The sequence below is a fragment of the Glandiceps talaboti genome, chromosome 3, assembly GCF_964340395.1.
Source record: "Glandiceps talaboti chromosome 3, keGlaTala1.1, whole genome shotgun sequence".
NCBI lineage: Eukaryota > Metazoa > Hemichordata > Enteropneusta > Spengelidae > Glandiceps > Glandiceps talaboti.
In genome coordinates, this window is record NC_135551.1 from 19,085,752 (window position 1) to 19,103,691 (window position 17,940).

The 17,940-nt window shown below is 34.8% G+C and overlaps 2 protein-coding genes across 2 annotated transcripts in view; both read right to left on the bottom strand.

Moving 5' to 3' along the window:
• The window catches only part of LOC144433157 (uncharacterized), a 40,750-nt gene extending 30,734 nt beyond the window's left edge, over window positions 1–10,016 (bottom strand). Inside the window, exons 1-2 of the mRNA XM_078121467.1 lie at window positions 9,879–10,016; window positions 4,444–4,611 (exon numbers count right to left, since the gene is read on the bottom strand). Coding sequence (XP_077977593.1) covers window positions 4,444–4,611; window positions 9,879–10,016 — 306 coding nt within the window. The remainder of the gene's footprint in view (window positions 1–4,443; window positions 4,612–9,878) is intronic.
• Window positions 10,017–12,816: 2,800 nt separating this feature from the next.
• On the bottom strand, window positions 12,817–16,037 carry LOC144433159 (galactosylceramide sulfotransferase-like). The gene is made up of 3 exons (XM_078121468.1): window positions 15,989–16,037; window positions 15,140–15,236; window positions 12,817–13,846 (listed from the first exon to the last, which is right to left on the bottom strand). The coding sequence occupies exons 1-3, from the start codon at window positions 16,035–16,037 to the stop codon at window positions 12,817–12,819; spliced, it is 1,176 nt and encodes a 391-aa protein (XP_077977594.1).
• Window positions 16,038–17,940: the final 1,903 nt, after the last annotated feature.

The following is a 17,940-nucleotide window of genomic DNA, read 5'->3' on the forward strand; positions in this document are numbered from 1 at the left end:
TAACTGGCCGGTGAATAAACAAGGACCATTTGTCATCTTGGAATGATAAATTTAAAACAATGTTTCATCCATCTACTACAATGTACATGTATGTATGGACATAGTCTAGCTGCTAGACCTCGAGCTTTCTTCCAACAGATATGAGGGTGGAACACCTGAGCTATCACCCTCACTGGCGACCTTTGGCCGCCTTCAAAAAGTGAGCATAACAGCCCGAGGGGTCTAGCAGCATGACAAGTATGGACCTTGATCAAGCAGTAATGTTAAAGGCTTAATTTTCAATCCCAGATCAGTGTCTCAACACTTTCAACTTGTATCAAGCCAACATCTTCACGGATACTGTCTCTAAAATGCACCATCTAAAAAATTTCTCTCCTGTATATTCTTAACACTTTAGTCTAACAATTTTAGTAACATTACAAGATAAAAGATCTGTAATACACTCTAAAACAGCGGTTTCATTTCTAGGCACTCTATCAGCTCTGTGAGTGTGTTTAATACTATGAAGATTTACAGATTTTCATAGTTGTACAACACATGAGGATACATTTTCTACTAGATTGTTGTGCACAAAAATGATCACATCAGTAGGTTTCACAGATCGCATTTGTTAAATATTACTGCATAATACAGCAGGTAATTTCTATTCATCTATCTCTAATTCATTTAAAGAACTTTGTTAAAAATTCTGTACATTTATGGCAAATATATCATTTCATTTGTATCATTACAAGGTCATGCTGTCATGATGGATGTCATTGCAAACATTTCATTGTAAATAAATTGAAAATATGTGTATCGGTGGTAGGTGGTTTTCACATGTATAAGTAATGTGGTCCTTATGTCATGGCAGACTGTTGATAAAGGGTGCTAACATCTACAAGATAAACTTTAGCAGTGTGATAGTTTCAAATATAGACTATCACCTAATTTACATCATATTTTCCTCTTTATAACATATTTTGAACTATTTTGAACTTCATATTTCAAATTAATGTAGACAACAAGATAATTTTTTTTATACTTTTTCATTCATGACTACATGTATGATGTAGTTCATTTTACCCTCTGATGTAAAATATGGTATGTGTCGAGTACAAACACTTGTTTGCTTTTGGCTGGCTGATAGAGGGCAGTAGACAACAGAATATGTGAAATACAGTGTAGACAGTGTTTTACTAAGGCCTGGGAACCCTGGTAACAGAGAGAGAGAGGGAAATCTTGTTAAAGTTACATATCCTAGATTTACACACCTTGTTTGATAATTTTGATGGGGGAACCACACTATAAATAGCTGAGGAACATAGATTCACTTTAAACACCTACTCTCTGCCTTGACAAATCCACAAATACATCATCAGTGAATTTTTACTGGTAACAGGTGGCAATTAAAACAGTCTGTTATCAGGTCAAAATGATAGACTAGGTTTTTCTAAAGGTCACTCAAGGCCAGTAATAGTGTGGGGGGTTAGTACACGTATTGTTCAGTCAATGACCAAGCTAGTATAGGACTATTGTTGTTGATATTTTTGCAATGATCTGTACAGTGATAGTCTGTATAAGATACAATCTGTCATGGTGCAATATCGGTCACCACTTCAGAAAGCCCCATTAGGCTGAATGGCATGTCATATTTTATAGTCAATGAGCCTGAGGCCTTGTACTATATTTATATTGCAGTTCACTGCATTGGTATGGATTACCGCTAAAGGATGGAATTCAGAAAAAGCATAAATTGCGGAGGTCAGGTACAAGAGATCTTGAGGGGTTCTGCTCCTTGATGTCAACAGATTACAGCAACCCCCCCCCCCCTTTCTCTCTCTCGCTTGCACACACACACACACACACACACACACACACACACACACACACAAATCACCACCCTGTTTCTGAACAAGCATGAAATTTCACATTTTGATCATCTGTATAATTTATCTGATTTCTTGTGTACATTTTTGTGATTTTAAATGATTATAATATCTAGGAAACATTATTAACAGAGTTAAAAAGTATCATGTAAAAATTACACGGCATATTACAAAGTTGAAACCTTAAAACGACAAGAATACAAATTGTATATTTGTATACTAGTTATTACATGTAAGTTGAGACCAACGCAACATTTTCTGGAATACAAATTTAAAGTTAATCTATAATAAGTTATTTAAAAAAATTACAAAATAAAAGAGTCTATCCTATTTAAAAAGTTAGGTAGCTTACACTAAAACAGTATATTCTATTGTAGTGAGTATAACTTGTTTATATTGAGGGAGGTATTAAAGTAGGTAAAATCTACCCGTAAGTCATTGTATGGACGCTCCCCAAATTAGGGTATAATTTATGGGAAACTATATCAGTTTTTATGCAGATATCCACCTTTCTCAGGTGTCCAAGCCCTAAAGCAATAACACTTGTAGTAAAGCATGTATTTCAACAGACTATCAAAAGTGCGACTTTTGACACGTGACATTGTTTGAAATGTGTTATCTTTACAAGGGGATGTTTAAAAATAATGGGCTATATCACTAGGCTGCACAAGTTACCGATTACAAAGTTTGAACTCATTCCGTTCAAGGGGAAACACTAGATTAATAAACTAGAAATTGCACTTCTCAGTACCAGGTACTAACATTTTACTTCTCAAAATACAGTATCAAAAGAGTAGTTCTGCTGAACTATTTCCATGATCCACATCAATTACGTATTTTCTTTTTGTATTCATTTTGTATATTTGTATCAAATGTATGATCTTTTGAAGTGCAGCTAATTTTTGTTATCTGGTGAAATAAATTTCATTCATTCATTCATTCATTCATTCATTCATTCATTCATTCAAAATAACACAAGAAGGTTGACTATGCACATCTATACAAATGTAGTACTGTATGTCTAACACATGGAACAGAAATCTTGGTGTTGACCAAACACACAAATCATTATAATTTTTATGAGGTGCCTACATGTAGGTGACAAAATTCTGGTATTAAGAATGATGTTAAATTTAGAAATAATTTATATTTTACCCTTTAAAGCCAACATTATAATCTCCAGCAATAAACAGTGACTACTTTTAGTCTTGCCGCTAGACCCCTTGGGCTATTCTGCACACTGTGAAGGTGACCAAAGGTCGGTCACCGTACTAGTGAGGGTGATAGCCTGGGGGTTCCACCCTCATATTTTATCTACCAGAAGAAAACCTGAGGTCTAGCAGCTAGTCTATGGCTACTTGTGCTACATACAACCTATGTACATTTTGTACATGTCTAAATATTGGTTTGTTTGACCCCCCTATCTACTGTACTGCCATTGTCTGTTCATGTATCTGACTAAAAATAGCACAACATTTTAATTAGAAATAAAACATATTTAGGCCTAAAAATAATTGTGTGGTTCCAATTACACTGGTACATTTTTTGTTGTTGATTTTTTTTTTCATGTGTGAGTGTAGTTCAGGTAGTTATGTTTTCCGTTGTTTTCCATATGGTCTCTGTGTTATTGGTTTCTTCCCATCAGATGTACAGCCATTGGGAGAACAGTTTTATATTGTCTTTTAAAGTTGATGTCAGTTTCCACATCCACTATTTGTTCCAAGACTTCACAATTATTGTGATTTTTTTTGACTACGTAAACATTTTTTAGGGTTGGCAGTGGAAAAATAGGTACGTGGGGTCGGGTACCTGGAACCAAACAATTTTTTTTTAGGCATTATCTGGCCTCAAAAGTTCATGTGCCCGATACATACAAATAACCTACATGTCTAAACATTGGTTTGTTTGACTGCCATTGATACCTGACCCCTGACCTATTGTACTGCCATTGTCAGCTCATGTACCTTGTCTTTCTATATTTATCAAATAGATTTTTGGACCTAAAACAGCATAGTATTATTTTTATTTGAAATAAGGTAACACATAATCAGGCCTCGAAAATTCATGCTGCCTGACACCTGTGGTGAGTACACTTTCCATCCTGATGTGGAAATATCACTCATGGTCAAGTAAACTGCATGTGAAAATTAAGGGCACTGACATTAAAAACAGTTGATGTGTTCTATACAAAATATCACATCATTCCAGTGAGAATAACATAATTGTCATTGGAACTTTTTTATACAAATTGTTGTGAAGTCACTTCAAGTAACGTGTGTAAATGACACAACTTATCTTGGTTGGTGATCAATTGTGTCAACCTTCCAACAGCAAGACTCTCCTAGCAATGAAAACATTTAGCCTTCATCTGTAGTGTTAGCTTTGCATCTCTTGGCTAATATTGAGAATTTAGAAAGTTTGCCTTTCCAGCCTTTATACATGTATGCAGTGTTTGTTTAGCTTTACATTTCCTGGCTAATATTAAAAGTTTGCCTTTTTCGCCTTTATCTGTAGTGTTTGTTTAGCATTACATTTCCTGGCTAATATTCAGATATTGAGAATTTAGAAAGTTTACCTTTTTAGCCTTTATCTGTAGTGTTTGCTTAATTTTACGTTTCCTGGCATTGTTTTTCTCTATGTACTCTTCTATCAGGTCTTCGCATGATAATAAGTTGTCTCTCGGCTCCCATGTATCTTCCTCTGTGCCATAACCTTGCCAACGGACTTTGAACAATGTTTTACCCTGCATAAACAACACATGGAGACAAAATTAATATACAATCATGTGTTTATCATGGATACATAATTCATAAATACCTTCATAATATTATTATTGTATAAATTCTACCGAAACCAAGTACTGACAAAGTTAGACCCAATAGCCAAGATTACACCACACACGACTGCATTCGAACAGACCCTGGTTGTTCTATGCCTTGATAACACACACATGTACATCAATTGTTCTCCAGTTTTTCAATATCAAGAAAAATGTTGCCAAATTTTCATAAATTATGCTTATACAGGTAAAAATTACATCATTCCTTAGTTAATAAGTTTCTTCATTCAGGAAAATACTTGTGACCTAACTTTGCTAAGAGTTTAGCCTTTTCTTGTATATTGACTTGCAGACTGACAAGACTCCCTAGGTTGTTCATATAAACCTTGCTATTTAAAAAATGAGAATAGAATAGAAGTTTTTGTGCTCAATTTCAATTACAACTAATGCATTAAGACAACTCCACCTCAAAGTTTATTTTTTCAAAGTGTACATGTGTGCAACAATACTTTTGAAATGTTTTTATTTTTTTGCTAAATGATATGAAATTAGATTTTTGTAGTTTCATCTAACTTTGTTTGTAATTCTTCTTCTTTTTAATTTACTGTCCAGCCCCTAGCCCAACCCCACTACACAATTTATTAAGTGTACTAAATAAATAACTAGATATCCTATTATTATTAACACTTCCTCTCTCAATGATGTTTACTATTGGGACTGGTATCATAAAATTTTATAGATGTAGTTCATGACACGTCAGTTCAGAAGTTCTCTTTTTAGTGACTGATACAGTATGGTTCATTAATAGTTCACTCTTTACAAATTGGCAATGGTTCAACTTTCTTTCTACAGTGTTTACTTTCAGTTTAATACAACAGGTCATTCACAAAGTACTTAATATATACATTGTCCTCATCACAGTGATAGAGGGACTGTGTCCTCATAAAGAGTCATACGACCTCCAAGTTCAGTTCAAGTTAATGTTGAGCACATCAAATTCAAAGCTGGATTTCTTATGTTTATATTATAAAACACAGAAAAGAGAAAAGTCATTTCTACCAACCCTACACTTCATGGCCACTCTAAAATAGAGCTAAGGAAATCATCAAATTTGGCTCAGAAGAGACCTGTTGTACATTGGGCTGATTCATCAATGTGAGCAAACAAAGTTTGGCACTTCCCCGAAGTACAAGTGAGATTGTAAGACACGTCATGTAGCTCCACCCTCACTAGCTATATCCATGCAAGGGATTGACTGATGTGTGAGGGCGCCCCATCACAGCGTACCTTACAGACTAAGTACAAGTTAAGAAAGTAATTATACATCATGTCTCTCAGCCCTCAACAACCTGCTATATCCGTGAAAGGGTTTGACATGTGTGAGGGCGCCCCATCACGGCATACCTTGCAGAGTTAGAAAAGTTAGCAAAGTTAGCAAAGCAAAAAAAAGCCCCCCCCAAAAAAAAACACACAAAAAAACAACAACAACAAAAAACAAAAACAAAACAAAACAAACCAAAAAACAAAACAAAAAACACTGTGTATTCCTCGAAAAAGAAAGGTACATTATCATATCCACTCTGTTCAAAAACACATATCTATGTGTTTCTTCAAATGAAAATTCATCTGTGTTGGTAATTTAAATTTCTTGAATTAAAATTCTGACTCAAACACATACCAGAAGTTTTGGACTATACATTTCAGTCTTTATATTTTTCATTAAAGTGACCATATAGATGAGAATTTGGCATTTAACTTGCATTTTCCTAATTTATAAAACTACTTCACTATATGTCCCGACTTGAAAAAATCAGTGTGAAACAACATATACCAAGTCCATGTTTGTAACTCAATAAATTACAAAAAAATTAAAAATTATGTCAAATGTTTGTTATTGTACGTACAATATACAACATTTTCCCACACTATTTAGCTTTTTGTAATTCATTGAATTACAAACATGGATTTTGTCGATGCTGTTTCACTTTGATTTTTTTCACGTAGGAAAACATGGTAAAGTTGTTTTATAAATTGAAAATCCAAAATAAGTACCCTTTTGTCATCCATATGACCACTTTAAAAAGCAGATAATATCATGAAAATATCCTGTGGGTGATACTTCCATCGACCTAAGCATCCCACTCTCTCTTACTGTGGCTTCCCTTGAAAATTACAATACAAGTTACATGTTATAGAAAGCCACACACAATCAGTATCTGATTTACTCTTTCTGTTGCTGGGGTTACCAAACCTTCACAAAAACATCGTCTCTATAGTTGGCCTGCAGACACCCATATGGTCAGGTTAATACCAGAAACACAAAAACCTTTTATTTTGGCTCCTTTTCAAAACGATTCTTTGCCTTACAAAGCCATTCACCCCTAAAGTAGGTCAGCTCACTTCCATTTTCTATTACCATTGTTTCAATTAACAGCTAATAAGATCAACTTAGCACCTCTGAAAAATTGCATAGAACTGTAAACATGGGAGGGGTGTCTACTGCTGGAGGAGCTCAAGTCTAGCTACACCATAAAGCACTCCAGGGACTACATGTGTATGTGGCTATACCATTCTGTATTCATGTTTTATAAATGTCCTTTCAATTTCATTGTTGAGAAGGGCAGCATAGATTCATTACTAAATCTTGTACTTTTTGAATTACGGCTCAAATACCAGAGTATTAAAATAAGATAGATCAAAACTAACAACCTATAATCTCTCCTTCTTTTGAAATGAATATTATTAATAGGGTTCAGGGGTGAACAAATCATTTTGTGAACTGGTGGTCCCCGGACCAGTGCCTTAAAAAATCCAAAGGTCCTGCTGAAGAAATTAGTGGTCCAAGGTCCCGCTAATGTGAAACATTAAATCTTACCTATGAATCTGTATATTCAGACGACTTTTTAATATAGTCCAACAGACCAGACAAGGTAAAATTTGTGTGGTCCACCCAAAAAATCGCTAGTCCCGGACCCAGGACCAGTGGATTTGTTCACCCCTGGGGTTAGTAAAATATGACATGGGAATTTGAATTCTAATAATTAGTTTGTTTTTATTTCTTTATTTTTCTATTTTCAATGCTGCAGGTAGCGTGTGTTCACCAATCTTCATTCTTACTTATCTCTTGTTCATTTCTTACTATTCCTAAATGTGGCATGCGAATTTAAATTTAAACTGTTCATTAGGAAAATATGCAAGGCTACAGTTAGGTCGTGTTCACCAATCTTAATAATTCTTGCCTTATTTCTTGTTTATTACGTATCAATACTTTTCCTAAATATGCCACAGGAATTTCAAATAACTTGCTAATTTCTGTTACTTTCAATGTTGCATGTATCTTGTGTTCACCAATCTTCATTCTCGAGTATCTCTTGTTTATTTCTTGTTATTCCTAAATATGGCATGGGAATTTCAATTTCAAATGTTCATTTTTTTTCAACGCATCTTCTTTCTTTGTTATTTCTTCCTAAATTCGGCATGGGAATTTCAATGTAAACTCTTAATTTTTTCTGTTATTTTCAATGTTGCACGTAGCGTGTGTTCACTAATCTTCATTCTTACTTATTTCTAGTTTATTTCTTATTATTCCTAAGTGCGGCATGAGAATTTCAAATTAATTTGATAATTTATTTTCAATGCTGCCAGAATCTTGTGATTTCCAATCTTCATTCTTGCTACTCTCAATAATAATAATAATAATAATATTATTATTTCTTTCTTTTCCTAATCAAGCCATTACAAATATTTATAATTGCATTTTTAACAATCAAAAAATAGATCATGACATAGAAAGGTCCGAAAACTAAATGTGCCATAATTTTGATTTATACAATATCTACAACATTGGATATTGAGTTGACTGGCAGATCACTTTAATTTGTTAATTGCTTGTAAAGTCAGTCAGGCTTATCAATAAAAGTTTGACCTTAATATGAACTTTCATGACCTTATAATCTAGGTCATGACCTCTGACACATGTTCTGTAGTACACATGTTCAGCCAGGGTGCAGGCAAGGAGTTAGGCCCTTTTTAGGGCTAGTTAGTATTTACTCAGTTTCAGTTCTCTTGTTATTGTTTGGTTATTCTGGTATTTCTTTCCTCTTAATTATGATAACAATAACGTACATAAAAAATGAAAATACATGTAGATTCAATAAAATAAAAATACAAAAATATAGCTTATGAATGATGCATATATCGTTTTAATAAATATAAAAGTATTAATTTCATTTGTTTGGTAATAACTGTTGAACTACTGTTTGTTCTATGTTAGCTACTTGTAAATTACCCCACTATCCTCCATACACAACCTGAAATCAATTTATTAATATACTTAAATTTGAATACAAGTTAAATTTGAAGAAATGCTCGGCACAATAATATTCATACATGTCCATATTTTACCTAAATTTTCTTTCTTTTTTCCTAACGGGGTAACACTATCAATTATAGGCCGTAATGTAAACAATTACAGTCACGGTAGTACATTAGCCCACTGGAGACTTCTGACAAAGGCTGTCAGATCATGGATGTATTATACATCCATGGTCTACATGTATATGGGATATAAACTTCCGCGCATATTTCCAGGACAAAACAAATGCTTTCATAAAAGCGGCGATTCCTTTTCCACAGGCGGCTTTGTTCGGAAGAAGTGGGTGGCTAGACAAATCAAGCAATCACACACTGAGTCAATGACCTTGGTAATAATAGCGATTGAAGACGCCGTCCAAGGCTGTATACCATCATTAACACATGGTGTAACGGGTTTTGACGTCAAATAAAAAATCAGAAAAATTTTGGCATACAAAAAAGAAACGGTCTTGGAGCGATGCAACTTGAGAACAGTTCCACGTGATTATTCAGTGTGAGGTTACAATGACAAAACGAAATATACCGACTTCCAATGTAATAATAACAATATTTACATTACTGCTGGCCGACGACACTTCGTTCTCGCAGTAAAAATCTTCACTCAAAATCGGCCGTATTTAACTCAATAAATATACACGGAAAAATTCCCCCACATCTATACTTGGTATCTAAAATGGAAAAGATGGCTATCTTCATGCTGAATATTTCATTATCGTTTTTTCAGACTTGCCGAGAAGGAGAGCCGAAGACCTGTTTATCTTCAGAGCGTACTCGAGTGAAGTCAGGTTTTGTTGTTTGGCACCTGGCTGTCGTCAGTAAATTTTCCGTGGCAACACCCAAATAAATCGTAACCATACCTCGTGCGTCATCATGCCGACGATTCTATCCACTTCGTATATATTTTCTTCATCTGAATAGTCGTTATCACCATCTGAACTGTCGTTTTCAACATTTTCTGTCTCTTCCGAAGCTTCAAACTCTTCGTTGTCCGCCATCTTGGAGCTCACTCAGCCTCGTTTCCAATGGACCCTTCAGCGATTTATTTTCAATCCGATTGTTGGCGGCGCTGTACCATTGCAAACATGCACGTAGCACGTGTGCACATGTACATGTGTAAAACATATTTATTGGAAAGCCTCTGAATACTGATTTGGGAAATTTAGCACCACTTTTTCTGATACTATTGTTCGGCAAAAAATCCTGAATTAATAAGAGTAAATAAAATCTGCAGATCTGATAAAACCTAACATTAACAACATTGTTGGAATTTTATTCTACACAACAGATCCATTTTCATTGATATCTTTATGTTCTAAAAATAGCAATGTTATGTTCTAAAAATATCAATTCTTTTTTTTTAGATTGTGATGACCTACTGTTAAAAAACCGGGAAACTATATGAAGGACATGCCAATCACTGTTAACTTGAAGTGACACAGTACGATTAGTCATAATTTTATATTGACAATTCCTACTTTACACAATAATGATACCCTACTTTTATAGTGTAATTACATAAACTTACATATACCATATATATAGGGTGTTAAATCCCAGGAGGTACCAGTGGCCAGCTCTGGTAGGGGTGTGTGTGCCGTGTGTGTGGCCAGTCCTGGAAACCCCAGGCCCCATTTTAGACCCACTTTGACCAAAAATCAATACCCCATTTTAGACCATTACAGATTTTTAAAAGATGATAGTTTAGAGCTAAATTTATTTTCCAACATTTTGGGACAATTAATGTCAGTTATGATTTGGTAAAGGACAATGAACCACATTTTAGACCAAGTAAAATAGAAAATAATGTGGACTGTATTTTTAGTCTTTTGCTTGAAAAAAAAGACAAACCTCATTTTAGACCAAAGTGCTAGAAAAAGCACCCCAAATATATATATTTAAATACCCCCGTAATTTATCTTTAAATATTATTTTTGTTGATGAAATAGAATTAAAACGTGGTGTGCATTGTCTGTTCGATGTGTGTTCAAATTTGATAAGTGTGCACATTCTGATTATTATATCGCATATTATTCTGTGTGTGCACACAATTAGTAATAAATAAAGATATTTCAGACGGCTTTTCACGAATATGACAAAATATAATCCACATCTGTGTTTGGATTATATTTTGTCATATTCATAAAAAGCCTTCCGAAATATCTAACTGGCATCACCCAGTCCCTTTTCCCCTCCTATAACTCTTGAAATGTTCTGAGTTTATAATTCATGTTCATATTAGAATGTAAATGTTGTCCTTCACTATTTTGTTATTTCCCATTACTTAAATTGTAGTCCCCTCCCCCCCCCCAACTGGACTCCCCATTCATCCGACTGTTTGCAATCATTCACTCAGGTTATCATTTCACCATCATACATGAACACAGTTTACGAAAAGTTATTTTATTCAATTAAAGAATGAAAAAGGTTCATAGCAAAGACTAGACAGTGTAGTGTATGATAGAATAGAATACAAAAATGTAGAATAGAATTATACAGAATAGAATAGAATAGAATAGAATTATAGAAAAATATCATTAACTTTATTAGATATGTATTTTCAAAGTTCAATATTGTGGAACCCAGTCCATTTTTCTGGTACATATTATGACATAACTAAATGATGTGTGAGTATAAGTATATTATTTTCTGATGTATTTGACAATGATAGTTTTACTCTTCTGTGCTGTGTACCAATAAAACTGTGTTACACAACAGTTTCACCCAGTGGGTATCCTTTCTACACAATCAATATAATATTATAACTGATGATGGATCTATATGGTTGAACACTATGACAGAACCCAATGACATGCAAGGGTAGCATACGCAGTGTATTTGCACAAGTGCTTGCAATTTTCTATGCGGCTGTACTTCCACGAGCGTAGTGAGTGAAAGCGCAACAGAAATCTCTGCAAGCACATATGAATTGTGGACCCATCAATCTGATTATATTGTATTGTATCAATGTGTGAACAGCTACACAAATATGTTTACCCACAGGTGATTCAATGTTATTCTGGGTTTTATGGTATTACAAGAAAATCATAACATTTTCAAAAAAAAGTTCCATTTACAGCAATTGCATCTTTAAGTATTAGCAAACTCCAAGCCATCGAATGCTGTACATATAGTGTCCTCACTATGGGTGAAAAGAAAGTATTGCCGTTTTCTATGACTTTGTTATATCCCATTTGCTGTGTATATTTTTCTGTACTTTATTTCAATGCATGAACACCCATTTATGGATGTATTGGTTTCATGAATAAATAAATAAATGTTAAAAATCTATTTGAACTTACAGTTTATTAAACCTTCCACCAGACCCCCCCCCCCCCCCCCATAGTATGATGAAATGTATAAGAAGCTGGATATCTGACAGGATTCTCTCACATCTATCAACACGTTAAAATATGAAAATGTGAAATACATGAAAATATTGATAATACTAATACTATAAAGGACTTGAAGTCTGATAAGACCTCAACAAATGTACTCTTGTTGACTAGTGGAAATCAAATTAATTATAAGCACACAATCCTTTGTGTATTCTTGGGATGGTATTGTACAAGCACAACAGTTGTCATGGAAACAAAGTAAACAATACACAACAGTTGTCATGGACACAGACAAAGTAAACAATACACAAGTTGTCATGAACACAAAGTACACAATACACAAGTTGTTGTGGCAACAGACAAAGTAAGTAAACAATACAAACCAGTTGTCAAGGAAACAGACAAAGTAAACAATACAAACCAGTTGTCAAGGAAACAGACAAAGTAAACAGCCTCAGGGTCAACAAATAAAACGACTCTGCTTGGATAAAAACATTTTTCTCAAATCTTTTGTTTCTGATTTTAAAATATAACAAAATTCACTTTCATAATTTATTTCTTCGCATTGTTCTGTTACTATTTTTTGTCTCTTACGAAATGTTACCAAGTCTTGTTCAAAATCACCATCATAGCTCTTCACTTTTTGCCAGAAGGTTTCGTTGAAATGATTGTAAAGTTTAAAATCAGCTTTGTTCCATTGTTCAACTTTTTCTTTCACAACTGGTGACAGGTTTTCTTGTGTTTCATCATGGACTTTGTTTAGATAGTAGACCACGTCCTCATCCTTCCAACAAAGTAACTTCTTTAAAAGCACAATTGATTCATCATAATACTCAGTCAACAAAACCAAATCCAGTTCGCTCTCAATTTGTTGAATCTTATTAGCAACTGCCTCATCATCATCATCATATTCATAATCCAATCCGAGCATCCAAAATTGACTGTTTTTGATGTGTGACTTTATTCTCCTTCCAACGTTCCCCGTTTCAAGATATCTTTCCGGAGATTTAAAAAAATCAATGTATGGATCTGAGGAATTTAAAGACACAAGGTAGTCATGGAAACCATACCAGTAAAACGCTGACTGGAATTGTCCATAGGGAGACCTGAGAATTGTGAAATACTTGGCATTTGGTATAACCTTTTCAATCTGAGCTCTGTTATATTGCACATGGCTGGCTATGAAGTTATACCCAGGGAAATCAAAACAATTGTACTGAAGAATATCTAGTTCATTTTCTTCCGTGACACTTATTAAGGCATGCGCTTTCGGAGCAAGCACTGTTACAAGGTCGTTCATCAATCCATATCGGAATAAAATATTTGCCGTTGTACTTCCACCAGTTTTCCTTGTCTTTATCAGTACAAAGTTTTTTACAGGCTGGCAACTTGGATGATGTTGTTTCACAGACCAATTGTCGAGTCTCATATTTTGCGTCTTTGAAATACCGTGCTCTCTATATGACTGTGCAGTGGTTATGAGTTGCTTCCTGGATTGACATACACACATATGCAATAAAAGAGAAAAAATGCTGTCAGTCTTAAACACAGACATGGTTATAGTATTTTTCAACATATCAAAATTCAGTTATTACTTTAGATTTAATACTTTCTTTTACAAGGTTCTTAACCATGGCTTTAATATCAAATGTAGAGTAAATTTCCTGTCAAAAATATTTCAGATGTCTCAAAATACATTATTATCATAATAATTTAACAGACTCAACGGTGCATCATGAGTGCCGGTTTGCTTCACTTGGAGTGTTTGAATTTGTGCTTCCAATGTTCTCTACTGGCATACCTTCAGAAACAATTGGTGAATGGTACTAGTGACAACAGAATGTACCACAAGTGCTCATGCAAATACTGTGTTCTCTATTGAAATACTGTGTTCCCTGAGTATCCATCCACACCAAGAATTACAATACAGTAAACTTCATACAATAATACAACTTTGTGTTCGTGCGATTTTGTGTACATGCCATGATCATGTGCTCATTTGAGTACAGGTATGCAATGATGTTATCAGTATTGGACTAGAATGCTAATATCAAGAGCATGCTGGCACATGGTGACTTATATATTGGTATATAGTAGACCCCTTTGTTGGAATCTTATCTGACCTCTCTGACCTACTCTCCCAAGACTTGGCACTTCTAAGTTCTATTGTACAATGTTCACCTAATTGAAAGTGTGTAGTCACTCTGTTTTGGTAGTAAGACTTGGCACCTCTATCCTACAATGTTCACCTAAATGAAAGTGTGTAGTCACTCTGTTTTGGTAGTAAGACTTGGCACCTCTATCCTACAATGTTCACCTAATTGAAAGTGTGTAGTCACTCTGTTTTGGTAGTAAGACTTGGCACCTCTATCCTACAATGTTCACCTAAATGAAAGTGTGTAGTCACTCTGTTTTGGTAGTAAGACTTGGCACCTCTATCCTACAATGTTCACCTAAATGAAAGTGTGTAGTCACTTTGTTTTGGTAGTAAGACTTGGCACCTCTATCCTACAATGTTCACCTAATTGAAAGTGTGTAGTCACTCTGTTTTGGTAGTAAGACTTGGCACTTCTATCGTACAATGTTTACCTAATTGAAAGTGTGTAGTCACTCTGTTTTGGTAGTAAGACTTGGCAGTTCTCTCCTACAATGTTTTATAAGACCTATACCTGAGTTACTATGTGAGTTCACAAAACCTAACTCAATCCGAGGTCCACAAGCCAATACTTCAGATGTTAATATAATGAAGACTGTATTGTACTCAGCACTGTTTGTAAACTTACTTTGGATATATATGGAGCTTGCCTTTGTATCTACTTGGTAACCATAGAAACAGTAGAATCATAATAACCAATCCTAGCAGTATGTACCTTTTTTTGCCTGTAACATCAACAAACACAAATAAACAGATTAATAGATAAGTCAATGTCAACATTTTCAAAAGAAGATTAAACACTCACATAATCTTTCAGAGAGCATTTTCATTTCATTTGTAACTCTTGAGTACCACTGAACATTGTTTAACTTTGAATATTTGGCGCTACATAAATTTGTTAGATAAATAGAAAAAGATGGGTAATATTTTAAATATTTTCCTAGGCTGGATATCCTCACCTTTACTTTCATGTGATTAGTACTTGCCTACCTTAAACCATTCTTACAGCTATCATTCTTCTCCTTTCATTTTGAAATGTGTTGTAGTAAATTGGAGAAAAGTTGGCTGAAAACTGAGACTTGAGTCTGGGACCCTCCAATCACTAGATGGACACACGTACTGCCAACCTTGCTATCTAGACCGACGTCCAATGACTCTTTCATATTCTCCTCCCTTCTCAACTTTACAGAGCAAACAAACAAACAAACAAACAAACAATCACAAGCTTCAAAACTGCAGACACAGTACATTGACACAAATCCAGTTTTTCTCATTACCAATATATGTAGTCAATGCAAAAGAGAACAGTTGGCAAGAGTTGGAATGCAAACCCTGCAACGCTCCAATCATTAAATGATGCACTAGCAACCATTGCTACCCATGTCAGACTGATGTCAACCTTAGCTTTACCACAATGTGTCTTGTCAAAAATGCTTAGGGGGAATACTGCAAAGACAGTTCTTCATTCATGACTTACCTCGTAATAATACTTTCTTTCCACCTGCCTGTCTATCGATAGTATCCATACTGACATCACAACTATGATGACTTTATTATACTTCTATAATTGTGCTACAAAAGACAAGGAAAAACAATATTCTAAATTATGATACCTCACTTTCACTGTCTTGTTGCAAAGGAAGAAGAGATATTGGTAGGCGGAGCATGAATTTTTGTCAGAATTATCTAGAAAACCTAGAAACATTTATCTATTATAGATCCATGGGATATCAAGTTACATTTTTTCATAGAATATTCAAAACCGTGTTTTTACTTTTCTAGCCAAACATACTCATCTTGAGTCAATGTGAAAAAAACAACTACATAACAATAAAATTCACATAATTAACCTGATGAAGATATATAGTTTTAGTTCAATTTAAGAACAGGTCGTCGGTTATCTCCCACGAACCTGCATCTCCCCTTCAATTTGTCAATATACATTTGTACATACGCGTTACAAATACAACTTTAAAGTCTTAGCTTACACATCTGGGTGCGCGCGTACGTGCGTGTGTGCCACACTGCCTCTCGTTGTTCACTGTAATTATCTTGTACGGAAGTTGTACCAAGGATGTTGGTCTATGGAGGAGAGGGCGGTACGAACAATTCATATTGTACTGTGTACACCATGCACTAGGTACACACGTGTACATGGATTTCAAGTTCAAGATCCGACTGACATTTTGATACGTTCACTAATATACCATATGCTAATACTATGGCCTATCTGGCTCAGTGTCTATGATGATCACCGTCTGGGTCAGAGTTCACGGCCTGTGCTAGAGCGCGCCATCAACGGTGGAGAGTGTGCATTACTTTGTCTTTGTGCTGGGCTTTAGGCCTTATAGGGGTAAACGATTTTGATATTCGAGTGAATGGGATGAGATGGAGAGGAAATGGAGTCAAAGTATTTTTCCCCCATAGAAACTTTTCATATGCAAACAAAATATCTATGTACCATAAACCTTGACTGCACAAATGAATCATAAATTCTTCATTTTATTTTTTTTTTAATTTTTTTTTTAAAAGCGACTGAAAATATTAAAGCATTATGTGTAAAATAACAGATAAGGGGATATGTTCCTGTATATAATAAATAGTTGTGTGACAGCAATAATTTCAATGACACCTGAGTTCCTGTGTGGGTAATAGGGGTACGTGCACTTGTGCTTGCACTATTTCTGCTGCACTTTCACTACAAAGTACAGCTACATAGAACACCACATGAACTCGGGCAAATACTAATGAGTGCATAGTCTAGTCCCTATATGCGCTACGATCATCTTGATCATCTCCACCATTTTCCACTCGTAGAAAACGAAAACGAGTACTCGTAACTAGACAACCTAGTACACTACCCAGGCACTCAGATACCATAGGGTTTAACAAGGTTTTTGGAGTCAGGAACTTTAAAATTCTTTGATAGATCGATTGATGATGATAAGAGGTTTGTTTGTGGCCCATTCTAGTGATTAGCTCATGTGTCTCTTACAACTGAATCTTGGGTCCATCAACCCCACCCCTACCCCCATCCCAGTGTCAGCTAGATTATATTTAACTAAAAAAATAACTATATCTTGTATACAAGGTTGATGTTCAGTTTGATCCTATAGGCCCACAGGGAGCTCAGGAACCATGTTACAAATAAACAAACAAACAAACAAACAAACAAACAAACAAACAAAATATATATAGGTAAATGAAATATCATTTTAAACTCATGGATAACTATCTATATACGGGCCTGTATACTATTAATACGGGCCTGTATACTATGTCCATACAAACAACACTGTATAGATAGTATATATAGAAACATAGTTTTATTTCAATAGAATACAAGCCCCTATATAAATATATACATGTATATAGTTATCCACGAGTTTAACATTATATTTCGTTTACCCATGTATATGTCATTTGTTT

Excerpts from the sequence above, each read along its gene's own strand:
- LOC144433159 (XM_078121468.1), bottom strand. The coding sequence starts at position 16,037 with ATGGATACTATCGATAGACAGGCAGGTGGAAAGAAAGTATTATTACGA. Across the intron at positions 15,237-15,988 it reads AAAGAAAGTATTATTACGAG|GCAAAAAAAGGTACATACTG; the intron begins GTAAGTCATGAA and ends TTGATGTTACAG. Across the intron at positions 13,847-15,139 it reads AAGCTCCATATATATCCAAA|GAAGCAACTCATAACCACTG; the intron begins GTAAGTTTACAA and ends ATGTCAATCCAG.